The sequence below is a fragment of the Clytia hemisphaerica genome, unplaced genomic scaffold (genome assembly GCF_902728285.1).
Source record: "Clytia hemisphaerica strain Z4C2 unplaced genomic scaffold, Clytia hemisphaerica genome assembly, whole genome shotgun sequence".
In the NCBI taxonomy this organism is placed as follows: domain Eukaryota; kingdom Metazoa; phylum Cnidaria; class Hydrozoa; order Leptothecata; family Clytiidae; genus Clytia; species Clytia hemisphaerica.
The window spans coordinates 766,714-788,332 of NW_027104615.1; the positions used below are offsets into that span (position 1 = coordinate 766,714).

General features: G+C 35.5%; 1 protein-coding gene across 2 annotated transcripts; it reads left to right on the plus strand.

The window, feature by feature from the left end:
* Positions 1-1,577: 1,577 nt before the first annotated feature.
* On the plus strand, positions 1,578-18,910 carry LOC136824569 (sodium-dependent neutral amino acid transporter B(0)AT3-like). Of its 2 annotated transcripts, none has more exons than XM_067080550.1 (10): positions 1,578-1,721; positions 10,829-11,005; positions 11,535-11,813; positions 12,801-13,000; positions 13,637-13,747; positions 13,984-14,337; positions 14,642-14,843; positions 16,185-16,344; positions 17,421-17,583; positions 17,932-18,910. In XM_067080550.1, exons 2-10 carry the CDS (start codon positions 10,867-10,869, stop codon positions 18,217-18,219), a joined length of 1,896 nt encoding a protein of 631 aa, XP_066936651.1. In that variant the 5' UTR covers positions 1,578-1,721; positions 10,829-10,866; the 3' UTR covers positions 18,220-18,910. The 2 variants fall into 2 exon arrangements, with proteins under 2 accessions (XP_066936651.1, XP_066936653.1); XM_067080552.1 differs by lacking the exon at positions 1,578-1,721 and adding an exon at positions 9,362-9,649.
* Positions 18,911-21,619: the final 2,709 nt, after the last annotated feature.

Below are 21,619 nucleotides of genomic sequence, written 5' to 3' on the forward strand. Positions count from 1 at the left end.
AAAACGAGAAAAAACAGATGGAATATTTTTTCTTAAACTTTTCCAATTTCGAAGACGAAATGCGATATAAAATCTCCATTGGAATTGATCATTTAGCATAAGAGCTTTCTAGAAGGTATGTTTATGTTTCTCATTTTTAGTTCTACCTGCATCCTCTATATACTACTGATCTTTTTCACTGGCACTGAATACTTGACAGGGCTAATACACGTTATTTATTAGAACCCAGTTTATAAGAAAATTTTATTGAAAAGATTTTCCAAAATTTGCTTAAACACTTATGTGAATTCTTTCGTAATTACTTAATTTCTTAATTACTCCCTTAAACTTGAAATAATACCAGATTCGTCTGACATCAGAGCCAATTTTTAGAGCCCAAGGTAATTCTGTATAACATTTAAGTTAATTTGATATCAAGAACGCCAATATAAAAATTTTAGGCTCAAAATATTATCAAGAAAATAAGCACAGCTAACCTCAGCCTAAATTAAGACGTTCCAATAAATAATGTGTATTTTCTGCTACAGCTTTTAAGGTCGATTGAATGTTATCTTTTGACATCTCCCCGGATATCTCTAATCTTGAATTTGCATGCTCACGTATTAATGATTTACCTTTTTTTAGTGAAATCTCACTCTGGCCTTAAAACTGGCATTTTTCATTCATTTCTATGGGTTTCCAACGTGGTACAGTGGCGTGGTGGGAAAATTTCTCTGGGGTGGCCAAGGCAAACATGGCGCCCTTTTTAAAGATTTTTTGTTTTTGGCGCCCCTCTAAATTTATGGCACAAAAAAGAGTGATTACTGTTTTTTTGTTTTTTCATTTGTCAATCTTTCGATATGGGCGCCTGAAAAATCCTTCTTGGCGCCCCTTCCCAAAAGGGCTCCGCTGGGGGGGGCCTGGCCCCCTGCCCCCCCCCCCCCCTGCCACCACGCCACTGGTGGTGTACTCTAAATATAAGGGCCTGTATACGAATTTATTTTCTACATTTTTTGCTTATGTTTTGTCCAAGAGAATACCTTTGGTGTTCAGTTGACATTTAGCGAGTCCGTGAAAAAGTGGAACAAAATCTTTGTCGATACACGTATTTTCTATTAGCAGATTCATGCAAAAAAGTCACGAAAAAACGTCGAGTAAAGCTCTGATTGGCAAATATTACACACACACACACATTTCTTCAAAATGGCCAGAGTATGAGGTAATCTTTGCATGTCTCAGCCAATCCGAGCTTTACTCGACGTCTCGTGACTTTTTTATATGAATCTGATAATAGGAAATTTGTGTATAGAAAATGATCCTCATACATGGTTTACGCCAAATTTTAAGGTACCTATTTGTTTTCTTTTTTCAAAGACCAATTTGGTTGATCTGGAAATTGAATGATTAAAACAAAAGATCTATTCATATAAAGTGTGATGTTCTTTATTTTCCTGTACACTCAAGTGAACATTCTTTTCGCTATTTTTTGAGATTCCTTCTACTATCAATATTTTGGATATTGAGATACGAATTTATAATAATTTGGTAATTAGATAACTTAATAAAATAGTTGATTTGATTCTCCAATTTTCACATAGTTCCATGTTTTGCTTATTTTTTTCAGATTGTTTTTAAACCACTGCTCAAGAGCGAAGAAGGATAGATATAGCTGTTCGAGTTTTAAACAAGATTGGAGACACCACGTCGAGTAAAGAAGCTTCTAGACCCTACCAAAGATTAAGGTAAGACGTCAAGTTATCATATCTTATATGGCTTATATCCGAGAATAGGGATAACCTTAATAGGATATAGCCTTTATTTGAATTTAATCGTTGCTGGGTTGAATCAGTCTAATAAATTTCTGGGGACGGAGAATCAGGCACCGGAAACTTCGTTGTTTAAAAACGATTAAATACACGCGTTTTTATAAGAACACTTTAATAAGAACACGAGGTTCCATTTTGGCTAAAGTCCTAAAACAGATAATGAATACTTTAGGCGTACAAACTTTCGCGAGCATAAGCTTTCACGAACAAATACATAAAAATTAATATTTTCGTACGAAAAAATGGCTAAGAGAGACATACTTCTTTAATCAGGTTGAAACCAATGTCTTTTGACTTTTGACGCTTGAAAAGTGCCATTAATTTTTTATTGGACCTTCCCAGGAGGTCCTTTAAATTAACCGTTCGTTCGTTCGTTCGTTCGTTCGTTCGTTCGTTCGTTCGTTCGTTCGTTCGTTCGTTCGTTCGTTCGTTCGTCTGTTACCAGCTTTTCTCGAGATTGGCTCATTATTTTTTTCTGATTTTTGGCACAAAGGTGCAAAATAGTGATACCCAAAATGTGACGGAGCCGGATTTTTGAGACCGAAAAACCGTTTTTTTGCATTTTCTCAAGATCTCATCATTAGTTTTTTCCGATTTCTTGCACAATGACGCGTATTAGCAATGCCAAAAACATGGCCGAATCTGATATGCCGGAAATCGCCGTTTTTGCAGATTTTCATTGGACTTTTTCTTTATATTTCTTCATTTTTTCGCACAAAAACATCATTGATAACAATGCCCACCATCAAGCATGATTCAATAATTGTCAATTAAACTGATTTTTGAAGTCGGAACTTTCTAAAAATCACCGGAACAACCGATTATCGCCGGAAAAATGGTTTTTCTTGAATTTCTCGAGCTGTACTTTATATTTTTTCATGAAACTTTGCAAAAAAAATTTTTCCGGCTAAAATTGCCGTAAATATGCCTGAAAAACCGGTTTTTTGGCATTTTCTCGAGATTTTATCATTATTTTTTCCGATTTTTTTCACAAAGATGCGTATTAGCAATGCCCAAAATGTGGCCTATATTGTGGCCTATTCTATTTATTGTCTACCTTCCTTGCCACCATTTTTCCTTTCAAATTTCCTTACATCCAAGCCCTATGACCCCTATACTTTTCGGAAAGGATTTTTTATTATATTTCCGAAAATCATAACCTGATCCTTTCAGTATCAAAACAGCCTGGAATCTGAGCTCAAAGAAGACTCTCAGGATGCATAGTACGGACGCGTATACGCGGCCCTCGTGGGCTAAGGGTTAATATGCTTAGTTCACTTATTAACTTAATCCTACATAGCCTGGGCCTTTTTGAGCAATTATAGTCTGGGGGGGGGGGCGTTTTCTTAACCATTTTTTAATAAATCTGAGGAAACTTGGTTTGTTCTTTTTTTGGCCAGATTTTGGTTAAAGTTGAGTCTACTGTTTTTATTTTAGTTCCAGTCGTTCTTATTTAAAAAAGCGAATACACGAATGAATTCTAATAAGCAAAAACACATTAAATTGCTCGGTGGGTAAGATTATGCAATCGATAGTAAGAATAAAGAAACTAATTTACATCTAAATTAACATAAGAAAAACTTTGGGAACAAATATAGTAGAAAAAGGGGGTAAACAGATATTAAAGAACAGGGGAGGAAAAAATCATTTCCTCTGTCATGCCAGGAATTTAATTTAATAGATATCTATTCTCTCGCGCTGTTTTGGACCTTTCCCCTGTGTTCTAACTTTTAGTTCTTTATAAATATTATTCACAAACAATCTCTATGTCTGGATTAAATATTATCAAGTCTGACGTCTGACCGAGTCGATCGGTTTCGAGAAGATAGACATAAGGTGTTTCATTATCGGTTGACTTTATAATTTTTATTCCTTTTTTCTGAGAACCTTCAAATTTGGCTTAGTATTGATCTTAATTCACTGATGCATGAATATGGCCTTGGCTGCTTGTGAAGCTTTTTTAGACTTTTCAAGCATCTCTATTAAATTCCCAACCGTAGACTAGATTTATTATTTTATTGAATTATATTCAATTTATTTGAAAAGACGGTGGATTATGAGTGATGAGCCTGACGTTTTTGGTTTAACTTTGTTCATACTCATGGTGGACGAACTTGTTGCAACCATAGATTTAAAAAGCCGGAAGGGCTAGATACCGTACTTTAAGCCATCGTAGGCAAAAAAAATGTTGCTATTATTGTTGCTTTTGTTTTCGAAAAGCCGTGAAGCTTCTTATTGGTCAAGCGCTGGAATTCTATTGTAATATCACGTGACCTAGGTAGAATTTCCTACCTAACCTCGGAACACTTTTCAGTAAAAGTACGACATCTAGCCCTTCGGGCTTTATAAATCTATGGTTGTTACAGGCAATTGGGCTATTCTATTTTATATCCATTCAGGAGGCTGGACGAACTTTTCCAGGGGGTAATCCGAAGAAGAATTTCGAGAGGGTCTAAGCAAAGTTTTTTTATTTTTCCAGGAGGTAAACAATTATTCTAAAACTTGCGGGAATACTGTAAATGAATGATTTTAGTTTCGACCCTCACGGTAAGGTATGAAGAAGAACTTTTTTAAAAGTTTTTCTTGCAAATTTTGACATTTTACAGGGGGGTTTAATTTTAATTCGCAAGCTTTTTCACATTGGATTGACACGGATGTGGAGCAAGATTGGTCAGAAAGAGGAAAAGAAAACATTTTTTGCTTATATCAGCACAATATAACAATAGGAAGACACCGTCCTGATATGAAACGAAAACACCTATGTAAAAATAAAACCTTTAAATTTAAGTTTTTAGTCCATGCTTTTATTATATAACCTTTTCCACTTGTGAGGCCTTTTTTATTCTTTGATAACTAACATGCACATAAGGGCACCCTTTATAGAATGCTATGACTCATCCCCCATAAGGAGTATCCCACTTCTATAAGACAATATGGCATTTCTCTGTCCATTTTGGTATTTGTACTTCCTCTTGCGGAATGAATATAAGAAGTCTTTACTACAAGATTTTTTAACTGAGAATAAGAATTCCAGCACAGAATATAAAAAACAGTAAACTAAATGCACGCATAAATTATTGACAGTGTCTTCAAAAGACATTGACCCCCAACTTAGAAAGTTATCTTTCACTATAATATTGTAACTTTTCTTTCCTTCTTCTTTCTTATACATTTAAAATGAGTAGTTTTGATTTTCTGTTTCTTCTTTCCTAAAGTCTTCACCTTCGTTCTTCTTCCTTTGGATTTTATGACTTTAAAAGAAGATACACTTTCAGATTAGTTTTTATTTCGTGGGAATGGTCACTCTTTTTTTGTGTTGTTTAGTTTTCGTTGTATGGACCCATAAGGAGACGTCATGAATTGCCCTAACATGTTTATGGTTTTTGATATCTTTTTTCCAAGACTTTTCATCTTGTTAAACTGATATGATGATATGATCATGATGATGGAAAATTTTCGAAATATTAGTAAAAGATATCTTATTTATGAGTTTTGTTAATCAAAATGGTGACTTTGTGTAACAGGTTGTTTAGAGAGCTTGTCTTGACCTTATGATGATCCTTTTAGGGAAACAATTTCATCATGTCTGTGTTGGTTGATTCCTTTAGCAGGTTCGTATTTTACGTGGGTGATGTATAAAATCAACTTTTGCGGTAGTAAATTTTTAAAGACCTAAGAATATATATTATATCTGTCCTTTCGGTTGTTTTATATTAATACGTATTTTCTCAAATAAGTTTTCGAGATTTAGCTTATAAGAGGGTGGCTTTTTTTTTTTGAATTTCTGTTTTAGGCACGGCGGTTGTTAGTGTGTGGTGCGTTTTGGACGACGGCCCTAATTTAATATAGGAAAAACGGTATTATCAAACAATCAAGAAGGCAGAAAAAAATTGACTATCGCAAGAGTGATAATGTGAAAGGGATTGAATTGTTATGCAGCTAGAAAATGCACTTTTTAAGGATTGGTTAATTGGTGAAATGGTAGTGTTAGGCATAGACACTTTTGCTGAAACACTTTACGCTCTTTTTTCATAACAACCAGTGTAACCTTGTTGAGGAACGGTCGTTTTTTTTTGGTACCTTTTGTCTAAATTGATTCTGATACTGTTCTTATTAAAACTGTTAAAATTTCGGTATTTCTAGTCATTTTATCTTCATTTTTATTCTTTAAATTGTTCTTCTTTTTAGCAGTTTCGAGCTTTATTGTTTTCAAAAAATTGTTCCTATAAAAAGATGGTAAGTAGGTTATCGGCAACTCTACCAACGGGGGAACATTCTACTTGTTTTTAAAAAACCGCTAATATCTTCAAATTTACAAGATCTATGCTATATATATTTATGCAATGTTATTTTTTGTAAGGAACTCTAGTTTTAAGAAATTTATTTTCAACTGAGGATAAGACATGACACTGTCAGTATTGTTACAATAACTTTCACTGCATCAACTATCAAGATTTATGCTATAAATTTAGGCTTATTTAAAAGCCATACTTTCAGTTACTTTATTGAAAATCGTGTTGAAAATACAGCATAAATTTTCTAAATGAACAACTCATTGCACTTGAATTGATTGTGGTCACTATATTCAATATTGGGGAACTAAATAAATAACCATTGGTGGCGGTGGTAAATCAAAGTGTTTTTTTTTTCTAGATATCTTATATTGCTGGTCTACGAGTTTTCACTTAATGTTTTCTGGGGTTTTTTTGACTATTTTTTTTGTGAGTAGTTTCAATCTCAGAATCAGTCTGTGTTTGTGCAATTTTTTTCTCCAAAACATACTTTCTAGGTTCACCCAATTTTGTACACGTTTTGTTTTATAAGAACATCCAAACCTTTTTCAGTCTTTGGACGTTCTAAACTTTTTCGGTTTTAAATCTTAAAAATGTTCTTATTTTCACCTTTTTGTGACTAATTTGTGTAATTCCCTTAAGAGCCTTAAATACCATACCATACTTTATTGTTGAATTATTCGTTTCTAACTTAGTCGCCCCACTTCAAAATTTTAAAATATCTAGCAAGAAATAAAGATTCGGTCAGATTAAATTTGATTGTTTGACAAAATCTCTTTATCTAATGTGTATTGATGCGGTTATACAAGAAACTGAGCAAGAAAATTTAAAAATCTTTTTGTACGAGTGTACGAGTGAAGTGTACCGAAAATATCCCTAAAGTTTTCACATAATTAGACCTGAAACAAGAGAATATTGTCACAGCACACTACTTATGCAGATTTTTCAAAAAGCACTTAAGGACAAGATAACTGGTATATGACGAGCCGTATTTCTATTGTTTTCAAAAAGCTGTTTTTCCATCTCAAAACAACCCTCCTGTTTTTTTTATTGGGGTTTTCTTTTAAAAAGGGGGGGGGAAGATAATTTTTCAATTTTCAAGGGGGAACCAAGCTACCAGGACACTATGAACTGTTAACAATGATCAAAAGTATCAAAGTTTTCCCATTAATGTGAAACTTACAAAACCTTTAAGGCTTTTTTTACCAATTTCTCAGCCCATCAAAATAGTTACGAAGCTCCAGGAGACCAAAATTTAGATATACTCAATTCCTACTCAGTCAATTTTTCGGGAAGCTGAGGAGTTTTGGGATAAAAAAGTAAGAGACAATTAACAGATGGACGCACAACAAGATTGCACATTAAAGGAAGACATTTTGGCGGGAATTTCATTTGGCGGATGGCCGAGAAAGTTTTTTCAGACGGAATTTAATTTGGCGGTTGCAGGATATTTAGGGTCAAAAAATGATTGCAAAATCGTTGAAAACCCAGATTGGAGCCTAAAATAGGACGAAATTCGAGAATTAAACTTGGTGGACGGCGGAAAATGGAAATTTTGGCGGGAACTTAATTTGAATAAATCCGTCAAATATTCTTTCCGCCAAAATTTCTTCCTTTAATGTATTCATGCAAATCCCTGTGTATCGCTAATAAGCTTGTTTTTTATACAGAGGCGTTTCTATGTTGTAAAATCATTCACTTCATGAAAGGGGGTGTTCATTAGAAGTACTGGTGGAGTTGTCTTCACCTTCTCGGGAATTGTCTTTCACAATAATGATAACGAGATTTGTTTTTTACTGAAATCGAGGCGTTTTGGCACCTTTTTCATTCCGTCTTTTCCCTTATTTTCACGCTAAAGAGCATTTCTTTCCTAAGAATTTAGCACGATTCCCCCGCAATTTTATTCTGTTTTAGAAATTTGAAACCCGAAAAGCATGCCTGTCACTACGAAACTCCATTTTCTAAAATATTTTAGTTTATTTTGAAGTTTTGAATCATTGGGTGATGTTTTCACGATGAATGTTTTACTGTCCATAATATTCTTATAGATTAAGGGTCGTCGTGTTTCATTTAATATCATTTTGGAACGTTTAGCAGAGATCTTTTCTCTTCATTTATACTCTGTTAAAATTTTCTCTTTTTATTGTCGCTAATTTTCTTCTTTTCCCCTCCAAAATTGAAATCGAGAAAAAAATGTGAATATTTAAAATCATCCCTTGTAAAATGTAACTACTACGGGTCAAAGGAACTTTTTTCTACAGTGTTTGGGCTTTCCTGAAGAAAATTTTCAAAATCAGAATTTTTTCGTATGATTTGGGTGGGTGTTTAATTTGTATGCTTTGTTCTTTTCGGAGTAAAATTTGTCATACTTAGGAACGTGACAAGGCTCTGGTAAATTTGACCACCCTTTCCCGATACTAATCTATACCATCTTTCACTAGAATGGTTACTTTAATTTGATATTTTTTGTGAGATTGATTATTTTTTTCAGAATTTTTAAAATCCTATTTCAGGTGCAAAGTTGTTTTCAAATGTTCTATTTTAAGCAAAACATGACATTTCAGGATGGTAAGAGAGAATTGGAGGTTAGGGTCCTCCTTTTGATATCAAGTTGTAAAAGTTGTCAAATAATTCACCGAATGGATGTATATGAAATAAAGAAGCTGTATTTGTAAGTTTTGGTTTGAATTTTATCTCTAAGGCGAAAATAAAAAAATGTAGTGTTTCCGGAAACCGGCCGGGTGAAAAAAAGTTTTCTGACTCGGCCGCAGGCTATGGGTTCATCTATATGGTTCATCATAAAGGAAATCAAGCGTCGGTTGGTTAGATATCCCCGCTTGTAAATCAAGTTTTGTTCGTTAGTAGTTGATACATTAGTATTCAGGGCTTACTTCATACTGTTTGCACATAAAAGTTATCTTTAAAGTTCTATTTCAATGATCTTAAGTTATCAGAAATAGCAAAAAAAAATTTCCGGCCGGCCGCATGAGAGCTTTTTTCCTTCACTCGCATTCCGGAAACACTACATTTTTTTTATTTTCTCCTAAAATCAAAATTTAGTTCTTGAAGACAGTTTAAGTTAATCTTCTCTTGTGAGGTTGCCCAAATGTTGCTTGTTATGATTGTTTGAAAAGTATCTGAGGTGATCAACAAAAGAGAAAGATTATACCTTATATTGATGCATTTTCGATTATCCTGAGTCATTGAGCTTTTTGTGTCGAAAAAACAATTTTTTGTTTTCCGCTTAAAAACTAATTGATTTCTGTTGTGGATTCGAAAAATCGAATAGAGTAAGAGTAATCTTCCCGAAATATTCATATGAACAAAATAGAAAAACAAACAGTGATATTATGGGAAAGAAGAAGGACAAAGGCTCAGGCCTGATGAATTTAGCCTCTGTTTTGAGCGAAGCGTCAAAGAAACCATACTTGGAGCAACGCACAGATCACGTGACAGGTGGTGGCTACCCAATGTCACCCAATATTTTGAGCGGTGGAACGGAAACCACTGGCTCCACTTCTGGGGATTTTAATATGTCCCTTGATGATGAAGGTGATTAAGATTTTATTTTCACTTTTCAGAATAAAGACCTTTGTCTACTAGATAACAGGTTTTTAGGAGTTTCCTGTTTTTTGGTACCTATGAACCCCTTATAAATGATTCTGTTAGTATATACCCTTCCATTTACATCAGTTAGTGATAGAATGTTGTATGGAAAATGAACCAACTAAATAGTAAGAATCGATAGCAAAGTTAACTGAAGCGAAGCGTCACCGTTACACACCAGGGTTCATGGTTCAACTCATAGTCCATAGAAATTCGAGCTTGGCGTGAAAACAATCGAAAGTCTATCTAAACCTGTTCTAGATTATATCTACGTAAAATATCAACTTTTCCTATTTATTTTCAGCTAAAGTATAGTGAACGCAGTAGCTACGGAAGCTTCATACTCATAAAGTCCAAATAGAATAAAGTTAACTTTAATACTTGATTTAAAATTACTTCAGTTCGATAAACTCAAAAATAGGTCCGAACAATCAGCTAACTATAGTGTCCTCTTTGGATGCCACTTTCAGATCCTTGTATGTGAGAATGGCATCGTGATTATAACTTCATAAAATCATAACATCATTCTCAATCGAAACAGTTTGCCACAATTTAGTTACAAATACACATATGTAAATGAAAAAAAAAATACTTTGTTAAGCCTCTATTTCACACGAAAAATCTTGATTTCATCGAAAAAGAATGTGTTGAGAGAGAAAGTGGATTAGCCCATCTCATTTTTGACCATTGACATCCGTTTTGTGGCCATCAACAACATTTCTTCCCCTTTCATTTTTTTCATCTTCATTTTTATTTTTCACTGGCTTGAAATCAGAAGGTAGTACAGTCTTGGTCTTGATTGTCATAAGAGTGGTCTCAATCTTGGAGACTCTACATGCGTTATTTTACACTTTTATATTATACATTGATGAATTAATTCATTTAGAGCTTTAGACCTTTAAAAGAAAGTTATACCCCTTATTACGCCTTCAGAGACATCCTTAGGTTTATTGGCTAAGATGCGTTCTTATTCACAGAGAGGATTCACTTTAATGTTTTATCATACCTGCTTGATGATTTCTATCAAAACCCCTGTTCTTGTCAATTTACTCATCTCTCTAGTGACCAAATATTTTCCTTTTTTATCTCCTTAGTATCCAACCGTTTCTCCTTTATCTCTTTTAGATCAGTACCCTGGAGACGTGTGCCACAAACACCGAAAAATGTCCAAAGCGTCAGGCGTTGGAAGCTCACGAGAGAAATGGCCACGTCGATCAGAGTTTCTCTTGATGTTGTTTGGTTATACCGTGGGTCTTGGAAATGTGTGGAGATTTCCTTACCTGTGTCATAAGAATGGTGGAGGTATGCTGGTTTTTATTTTAATCCTGGGTGTTCGGGCGTTTTTGGGTCGGGCGTTTTTGGGTTGGGCTTTTTTGCTCAAGGGTCCGAAAAACGTCCGGTCCAGTCCAAAGCTTTTTTCACATGCACGTAAAATTTTAATTTAGACCTTACGGAAAATCGTTCGTAAGGCTGTCTTTTGGAAATTTCCCCGACATTGTGTAGAGTTTTTGTTGATTAAGAGGGTCTTACGTGACTTTTCCTTCCGTTCAAAACTTTTTGAACGTAAGCAAACTGTAGATAAGGCCTTAAAACACTACATAAGCTTTACACTAGTGCAATAATCGCTATATCCATCTCTGGTAGACATGAGGGGACACAGTGGATCAAGATGTAAAAAAGTGAAACAGCGGGGCCAGCAAAATACTAATCTGCAGAATGAAGAAAAATAACTATTCATTAACAAAACCATTACCTGTGCAAGAAAAATTACAAGAAATAAATTGAGCTTTCTCGGTACTTCTTTCAAGATACAGTAACTCTTTTTTTTCAGCTTCCTTTCTCATCCCCTACTTTATCATCCTGGCTGTAGAAGGGATGCCGCTCTATTACATGGAGCTATGTCTCGGTCAACGGCTAAGGAACGGATCCGTTGGTGTCTGGCATCTAGTATCTCCTTACTTGGATGGTTTAGGATTTGCATCTGTTGTGATTTGTATCATGGTCTGTTTATATTATAATGTGATTTTATCATGGTGTTTGATTTATTTCGTCAACTCTTTCAAGAATCCTTTACCATGGTCAGAATGCCCGAAAGTCACCATCACTAAAGGTAAAACGATTTATTTTGGAAATCACGTGTTCTCTCTTATATTGATAGTATCATACTCTTATTCATTGAAATCAGCTCCTTAGACCATGTTCGCACGTGACGGTTCCGTTTCGCTCCGAAACGAAATGAAGCCATTCTATTGATTACATTCAAGTGTTACGTCACTTCTAACCAATAGAATGGCTTCATTTCGTTTCGGAGCAAAACAGAACAGTCACGTGCGAAATTGGTCTCAAAGCCATTCTATGCAAATAATTTTTAAGGACAATCAGAACCTCCCCCGACTTGAAGACTATCTTTTGAGTTAAGGAGAAATTACAATTTATTTCGTTTTAAATAGAAGTTTAAGTTTGAGAACAGTACATTTACTACGTAGCAGACTTGTACAAATGCGTATTGATTAAGAGTGTTCTCGATTCAAAAGTTTTAAGAAACCAATTCAGTGCTTACAACTTTGCCTGACATCTAACGGCACTTCATTACAAATATGTAAGGAAAGTAAATACGGCGCTTTCGTTGCGATTTCCTCTTTTTCTTTGAGCTCCGATCAGATAGATAGATATGAGTCCTCCGAATGCATTCGGGATGGGTCCTACACAAGAAGGAGTAGGAATTACGGCGCTGACAGACACTGCGGCTTGACAGACGCGAGCTGCCAAGCCACGGTGTATACCATGATATGCGAGGCCGAACCTTATGAGTGTTACGGCACGTCACAATGTCAGTCTAATCCACCCACACTCTTGTATCAGAGTAATGTTACCCAATTCCCCTCACATGACATGGGTTGACCCGGGCGAAGGTATATTCACTTGCCAATTGAATCGTAGAGAAACCGTGAGTATCGAATTCGGGCTTCCCAGGCGGGAGTCAAGGATGATAACCACTATACCACTACGCCTCCGATCCAGAAATAGTGGATAATATAAACTTAGTTCAGAGTTTTGAGTATAATTCATTTCATGGTATTATCCTCGATTTTTGTAGGAAATCAGACCTTCCAACAGCCCAATGCTGAATGTGAGAAGGCAGGGCCGACCAGTTATTTCTGGTATCGCACGACACTTGATATATCCGAAGATATCGAATCTGGTAATGAAATCAATTGGACAATCGCGTTCAGTTTGTTGTTCGCTTGGTTGGTCGTTTGGCTTTGTATGGTGAAACGAATCAAATCGGAGGGCAAGGTATGAAAACAAGTTCACCTTTTTATAAGAAACATCTTTTTTTTCCTTTTTTATAAGAACCGTCTTCATATATCCTTACTGAAGTTTGCTGTTCTCATGTTTTAGATCTGAAATTGCTCTTATCATGTTCTTACTAATAAACTGATTACTAATTTGACATTTCATGCTCAGGATTGTTCTTAAAATGTTCTTATGTTTTGGCACTTTTCAGCCTTAAAAAATTATAAAATTTCCTTATAAAAATGAGTGTAGCAAAAGATATCAAACTAACGCCAATCTAAGTCCTTTTGAAGAACGATAAACGTAATATGATGGATTTCAGCTTTGGAAGATTTAAAATTTACGTTTTTCTGTCTGAAAATTCAATGTTGGTTTTGGTCACACAGTAGATTGTCTTTAACTCGAATGTCTCCTTAGCTCGAACCGGTTTTATGGTTCCTTCAGTTAAATGCCTTATAAACCTTACTCCATAATTCGAAAAATGTTCCCCATGCGTGTTTGAGTTATGGAGGCTCAACTGTAAAATATTTCTGTCACTAGAGTAGAGTATGTCTTAGAAAGTTCTGTCATCAAGCCATACATTCTATTAAGTTATTTTGATATTCTCTATTAACCATCCATTTGTTTTTCTTTTAGGTAGTGTACGTGACTGCAACATTACCCTTGATCTTGCTTGGTGCAATGTTCTTCCGTGGTGTCAATTTGGACGGCTTTCAGCAAGGACTTGCCCTTCTCTTTGTTCCCGAAGTATGTTTGCCAATTGATTTAAGATTTTAAGTTTTTCATTTTTCACTCGCACACTTTCCACACTTTTTTGTAAAGTAAAAATTTTTGGTTGCGCCTCCTTAGACTCATTGCCACCCACCCACTTTCGATTTCATGGCGTGGGCCCTGTTTCAGCGTTTTACTTTATATAATTGACGTAATTGACATGATAGATAAATTCTGTTCCCTTGCAATTCATTACTCCCTTCATATTTCAGTTCTCAAGATTGAAGGATCCTTTGGTCTGGTTAGACGCTGCCACACAAACATTCTACTCTCTCGGTATCGCATACGGATCTCTGATCGCATTTGCAAGCTACAACCCGCTAAAGAACGACACAACCAGAGATGCTATCACCATCTGCCTCATAGATGCTGGAGTCAGTGTCTATGCCAGCGTTGTTATATTTTGTTTCATTGGGTATCGTGCTGAGTTGAAAATGCACGATTGTCTCGCCATGTTGGGGCTGAACCATACAGAGTCGGAATCGTACGAAATCTTCGTAGGGAATGCTACTGTGAACGGAAATATAACTGAAATCGTGTGTAGTAAAAAGGAATTCCTTGCAGAGGTATTTTAAGATCTTTAAAAATATTTTATTCTTATTGTACAAATTCTTCCAATACAATTCAAAGTGTTTTACTTGCTTTATTTCATGAACAATTGCCAATTTTCAGACAGTTTTTTGCCTAATGTATGAGCTCAGTCTTTTTACTTTTAGGAATAGAAATCCAGACATTTTCATCCAAACAAAGTCCAATCTTTTTTTTAAATCGAAAACTCAAAATCAATCCTCAAAGTCTTTTGCCTAATGTAGAAATTTTTATATCGCTAGCTCATCACATTACTCGAATGTGAATTCTTCACTTTACTAGCTTTCACAATCGACTGGTCTTGCCTTCATCACCTTCACCGATGCCATCAACACGTTGCCACAAGCTCAAATGTGGTCCATACTGTTCTTCCTGATGCTTCTGATGCTAGGTGTAGACACACAGTTTGGAATGTTGGAAGGACTATTCACGCCGCTCTTTGATGCGAACCCGTTTCCAAAACTGAGGAAAGAAATTGTGACAGGTTCGGAAAGGTTTTTTATTACTTTTTGAAGCACAACCTTTGTGAGATAACCTTTATTAGTTTTACTTTTTCCCATGTTTAACTTTTGAATTAAGGTTTGAAACTTAGGTTACGTGTCTGTATAAGTTTATCTATATATTCGAAAGCAGCCGGCGAGGCGACGTTTTTTTTCGATGTGTTCTGAGAGCCTATTTCAGCTAGAAAATTTGATCTGTTCTGATCAGATCCTCGAAATTAATCAGCTAGAAATGTCTAGAAATGATGATGTGTTCTGACGAGACAGGGGTATAATCAAGGTCATCTAACGTGTTCTTGTTGTCTAGATAACCCTAGAAAGCTTCAGAACACATTTTTTAAGGAGACAGGGGTATAATCAAGCAAAAATTGATGTTATCTTGTTGCCTAGCAACCCTAGAAATTTTCAGAACACATCTATCGTGGAGGAAAACAAATATCTTACAAGTTTGTCTTGGCAAACTGCTTTTCCTAGATTTTAGAACACATCAAACCATAAAATAGTGACAAGTTTAGGGAGACAAATAGTGCGATAAAGGTTTCCTAGAAATCAGAACACATCATTTGTATAGAAAATTGAAAAGTCATAACAGTTGGTCTCCTAGAAGATAAGAACACATATTTCTAAAAAATCTCTTCGCCGGCTGCTTCTGTATATTATATGTAGAGTTTATCTTTATATGTAGAGTCTTAATACAACTATATATTTCCCTTCTGTCCGCACTAGTTCTCTCAGTTTGAACCACAAGTGATTTTGTGGTTTAGAGATGCTGGCTAAATCGATCTAGCCAGCCAGGGTGCAGTATGCAGTGCAGACGAGTCCTAATAAGGACGAAATGCATGCTGCTCTGCCACCCAAATCTCCTGAGTGAATATAGTTGGACAGAAATTCTTATTTCTTCGCATATATATTATATAACTATTCTTGTTCAGCAAGGGAACAAATACGACCGACGGTTTGTGATCCTATCAGATCTTCTTTATTTGAGTGATTTATCTCGAGGTTTTTTTAGATACCTCCTTCTCACAGAGCCGGTAGCATTTTTTTCAGCTATTGGGGGTAAAAATAACAGACTGAAACTCGATGGGGATAGATATTCCCTTCTCATGACTGGGGGTTTCAATTATTTTGAAACACCCAGTCAAACAAAAACAACAGTGAGGATTCGTTTATGTGATTATTTTCAGTAGGGACAGAATTGAAGTATGATTTTCCACTGGGGACAATATTTTGGCCAATCTTCCAGTGGTAGAGGTTTCCACTGGGTTTGTGAGAAGGGTGTGTATTTAGCCTCAATCAGGATTTAACTTAATGTTTCATTTCAGGAATCGTCTGTCTTGCTATTTACTTACCAAGTTTAATCATGACACAGCATTCTGGTAACTATTGGTTACAAATCATTGAGAATTATTCGGTTGGAATTCCGTTGCTGGTGGTGGCGCTATGTGAAGTCATCTCTATATCATATCTGTATGGCATTGAAAGGTATGTTAGACTATGTTCGCACGTAACGTTTCTGTTTCGCTCCGAAACTAAATGAAGTCCTTTTATTGGTTAGAAGTGACGTAAAACTTAAATATAACCAATAGAATGGCTTCATTTCATTTCGGAGCGAAACGAAACCGTTGTGGTCTTAGAGGTGCATTGCATATGAGATCGCTCCATTTCTTTGCTCCTGTACCAGTAGGTCTGGGTCTAATAGCGCTGCGACATCTCGCGCTGATTTTTACCTTGCCCAAATAAAAAAACGAGATTGGCATTTTCTTTCCTTGTTGGGACGTGTACACGCATTGGAAATCAGAAATATTTGCATTGATTGCATTAAGTTTCCTTTTGCGAATTACATAATGAATATGGACGGCATCAGTCTGGTGTCTAGTTTTAGAAAAACATTTACTGTAATATCACTTTGTATGAACGTTTTGGCTTAATGAAAGTGAAAAATATATTTACTGTATCGGGATACTGCATAATTAACTCATTTGCAAATCATAAATGAGCAGTTATGAGCGGTTCAATGATTAAAACACTAGTTGGAGAAAGAAATGCCTAGAGGATCCTTTTTAACAGTCATCTGAAATGTACACGCTTTTAAGAGCATCCAAATTTTTTGAAACCTTAAAATGTTTTTAACATGTTCTTTATCATTTTCACCATATTTTTGTCTATTTATCTAAGAAATCAGGTGTTTTAATTCTAATAGTTTTTTCTCATGTACTTCATCATAAGTGGAAGAAAGAAATGCGTAGCAGTGGATTCTTTTCAAAATGCATCTAAAAAATATTTCTTGATCATCATCATTTCAAGCTTCCTCCATTTTTGTCTTTCGTAATTCGTAATGTTTTTGGGCGTTACAACACCAGTACTCGATTTCCTTATTGGGGTAAAGAGACAGGAACACTGGATTTTATTCTGATTATATCCTTGAAATCTATATTTCTTTCAAGTTTGCAAATGTTTCAATAGTGCTCAATAATTCTAAGGAACTTTACATAACCACCAAGAAAATGATTTTGCAGTACGCCAAGTATATCATCATTTCTTTCTAATTCATTCGACAGGTTTTGTAATGACATTGAGTATATGACAAACAAACGACCGAACAAAATTTGGGTGATATGTTGGAAGATCATTTCACCAGCCCTCATTGTTTTTGTGCTCATCTTCAGCATAAAAGACCTCTGCACCAAATCACCAACCTATCAAGTGTGGGTAGCACGTATGGTAAGTTAGACTGCTATCTACTTTACACGTTTCTTTTTTCCTGATCACGTCATCATAAATTGGCCCAAAATTGCGTAAAAAGGGCAAATTTGAGTGGGCCCCGGGCTAAAATCGTTTAGTAAGGTCTAAACTCGGTCCGTGCAAAATTTCATGCTTTTAGCCAAATTCCATCAAAATTATGCACCAATTTTGCCGTTTCGTATGTATTTTTTGTTTGTTTTCTGCAATGTATAGCCACTATTTGAATGCCCAATACTCACTCAGCCCGATATCTATACACCAAACAAGTGCTTAGTATTAGCGGTAACAAAATTATGTTAATCGTTCGTCCTTTCTTTCTTTATACAGGCAGAAGGGAAATACGTTGAGCTTCCACCGTGGGCGATCGTTTTTGCTGTTCTTCTCATGTTTTCTTCGCTCATCATGATCCCTGTAGTCGCTCTTTTGAAATATTTCAAAATCATCAAGAAGGGAAGCAGCCCTGGGAGACTGGGACTTAGTTTAAGTAAAAAGACACGTGGTAGGAAACAGAGGAATGGTAACGATATAGCTTCTGTTCATCGGCCCCTTCAAGCCATGGAAAGTAATACGTTTTCAATGGCCACTGAGTTCTCTGACAACATGTTCAAGTTGTGAGACCGCGATGCAATGAATGATGGGTAATATGGTAACCTGTTGGTTGTTGGTGGTGCATGCTGGGAAATGATGTTCTCTCTGTTCACGGCAAAATGAACTGATACAGTAGTCAGCGAGAATCTATGGCTGATGAAAAAAAAATTCAATGTTGTGACACGTTTAAAAAGGGAATGTAACTATTGAGGATTTCATGAATGACGATTGATCACGTGGTCTGAGGTTTTTTGCCTTCAGAAGCCCTGGTTATCTTCAGCAAAACCTGTAAATCTTTTTGCTTACCTATTATCCAAAGTTAAGATATGGAAATCTCTGCAATGGGTTCTTCTACGGTTTTTACAAGCTTTAATATCTAGACTTTTTGGAAAATAGTTAGTCGAAAAAATTTGGAGGTTTACTCATGGCAACGAAGGAAAATATACAGGCCAAAATATTCTCAACCACCTGCGTAACCAAGTAAGATGACCCAACTCCCAGAAGGATTTATCGACGTAATCAATTTTGATAGATGATCACAAAAGAACTTTAATATCGATTTGGTGTTCTTTATAAAAGAAATGAACCTTGAAAGCATTGCTGCATTTGGAAATATTTCCATCTATCTACGGAAAACTTTTTAAAACTTACGAATATGCTCAGTAGTTTGTATTCCGTTGTTACAATGGTAAACTTCTTATGCGCATTGTCAAAGAAATTGTCACCCAATATTTAATTTTTTTTGCTAATTATGTTCCCAAAAAGTCAGTTATGCTACTCCATTTTCGGTCACAGGAAATTTGCAGCTTTTGATTTTTGGATCTTAATGTAACAATACTTGCAAAAACAATAGATTAAAGGTTTTATTTTTAAACAATAGTGATATCGTTTGCTTAGCTCTTCAATCTTAATTTATCAGCTTTTTCATATTGAATTGGCACGGATGTGGAGCAAGATAGGTCAGAAAGAGGAAAAGAAAAAAATTATTTTCTTATATCAGCATGTGTCTGATATGAAAGTAAACGGGAACACTTATGTAAAAATAAAATCTTTAAGTTCCAGGAATCATCAAAGCAACTCAAAACCTACTCTTCTTTGACATTATGTGTACTATCTAACTATAAGTGTGTTGAAAATTTCAAAAATAAATTTCCTTTGGCAAGAGGCAAGTTTACTGGGCAAAATTCGAGTTGGTACGATGACGGATATGAAGAAGTAATACACTGCTGTACGTTTTACGGTTTAACGCTCATTGACATGCTCTTGAAAATCGGATGGGTAATCTCGAAACAGATTAATGAAAATGAGAACATAGCCGGATCAGTGCTATCCATTTAAAACCGTTTTGCTTTTATCTTTATCGATCCTCTTATATCCTCATGGTGTTGAATTACATTGTTGTTAAATAGAGAGTAGGCTGGAATGAAGCAAACCTTTTCATTGATACTGTACAAGGTATTGAATTACTACAGAAGGCTGGATGATGATGTACTTGTATGTCAGTTTACTGATTCGTATTTTGTAAACTAAGTTGTTTGTTTCTGTTCACAAAATGAGACGAACTTGTTTTTTTACTGGTTTATACTTTCGCGTAGTAAATTTTCAGCGTTTTGGTTGAGTTCCTTTTGGTAGACTTTCTCTCATGAACTCCACTTTCTTTCATTGAACATTTCAATTTTGGAGGGGTTCGGTGGCTTCTAGGTCAGCAAATTTGAGCTTTTAAATCCTGAGATCCTAAGGTCTTAAGTCTCATGTTAAAGTTCTACTTTCCAACTGTAGTTTAACGCGCTTAAAAATCATTTGTGGTGTTTAAAATTTTACAGGGAAATCTCTTTTGTCTCAAAAATGTTGTCCATGATTGTAGGTCACTTCATGCAATCGGTCCTACCTTGATTTCTTCCTTGTTGTTATGTGGTTCTTAGTATTGCCTTAGTCTTCCATTCATTTTGAAAAATATTTGTGTAAAAAAGGCATTCTAGTTGCTCTTTTAAACCGTGCAGATTTTCTAAGAAAAAAAATTAGCCTCAGATAAAAGCTATTCTTTCTTTCGAATTCGGTCTTCAAAAATTAAAATCCCTGCAAGAGATGAGAAGCGAGAGAATGAATTTTAAATGAAACAAACTCTCCACGTGATGGAAGCTAAAACAGGAGGTTCAAATTTGATATTCAAATACTGCCGCTAATTCTTCTCAATGAAAGAACGTTTGATTAATCAAAAGGGGGTGATAACATAGTCAAAAGCAGAGGGGAAGAACTTGAGTTATTCTTGATATTGATAATTTTTCACAACAGTCTTTCATTTCATGATGATTTCTAACTTGACGAAAATTGTACGTGAAAAAGAAAAGAAATCCTATAAAGTGATATATATTTATTCATGAGGGATATTGTTTTGTTTTGAAAGTATGTGGTTTTCGAGGTTTGGAGAAAAGTGAAAGTGTGATCACATATTCCATTCAATTTAACAGAGAATACTATCAAATTTTTTTCTGATGGCAGTAGGAGTTTGGAATTGGGATGGTTTCGAAGGGTAATTTTGCCATTGCTTCAACAAGGATAATATTATTGAGTGTCCCAATAAAAAAGGATTAGATTTTCAATTTTTTGGGTATACCATTAGGTATTTTGACAAATATTTTATTGTCAAATTTCCTACTAACATGACACGGGCGGATGCATGTCCACACCTTTTATGAATCTAACCATACTGTTTGCCAACTCCAAATAGAGAAATAAAAATACAATGAATAAGAAAAAGGTATTGACCAAAAGTATCAGTCAAAATGAATTGAGCTCAACAAACCTGTTACATCAGAGTGACGTCATCAAAAAACATCACGCGAAATCACCGAGAAGAAAACAATCAGCTGAACCACACTTTTATCGAAGTAAGTCCTTGTTTTCCTCCATTTCGTAACCAGAGCCATTTGCATCACTTTTTTTATTGTTTTATTAATGGACGTAATACAATCCGTAACCTTTCGCGAGCGCTATCAATCAGACTAAAAAAGTGAACAAAGATTGCTTTAATCCTTAAGATAACTGCCTTGTTTTTTGATGACATGTCTTTAAGGTACACATTGGTAAGAAATTAAAAGATGTGCACACCTGGTATTTTTGCGTTTCAAGTATAACCTCACAAATCAAGTGAGCTTTTTACAGCTTTTACAGCTACAACTTTCCAATTTTTTTCAGGGAAATATCCATTCCCGTTCCCGGTTCGGGGAAATGTCTTGTCCGGGTGAGGGGAGTCGGGGAAAATATCCGTCGGGAAAGGTCTGGCAATCGTGATACTACATGGACATTTATTTGAAGAAGCCTTTAATAGAGACCCGAAACCCGAGGCAAGGGCAAGGGGTGAAAGAAGGTGGTCTCCCCAATCAAGTCCAATTAAACGCGCAACAAACGGACGGCACGGACCGACCTT

Coding starts and splice junctions, on each gene's coding strand:
- LOC136824569 (XM_067080552.1), top strand. CDS start 9,448: ATGGGAAAGAAGAAGGACAAAGGCTCAGGCCTGATGAATTTAGCCTCT. Junction 9,650..10,828: donor TATGTCCCTTGATGATGAAG/GTGATTAAGATT, acceptor TATCTCTTTTAG/ATCAGTACCCTGGAGACGTG. Junction 14,338..14,641: donor AAAAGGAATTCCTTGCAGAG/GTATTTTAAGAT, acceptor TCACTTTACTAG/CTTTCACAATCGACTGGTCT.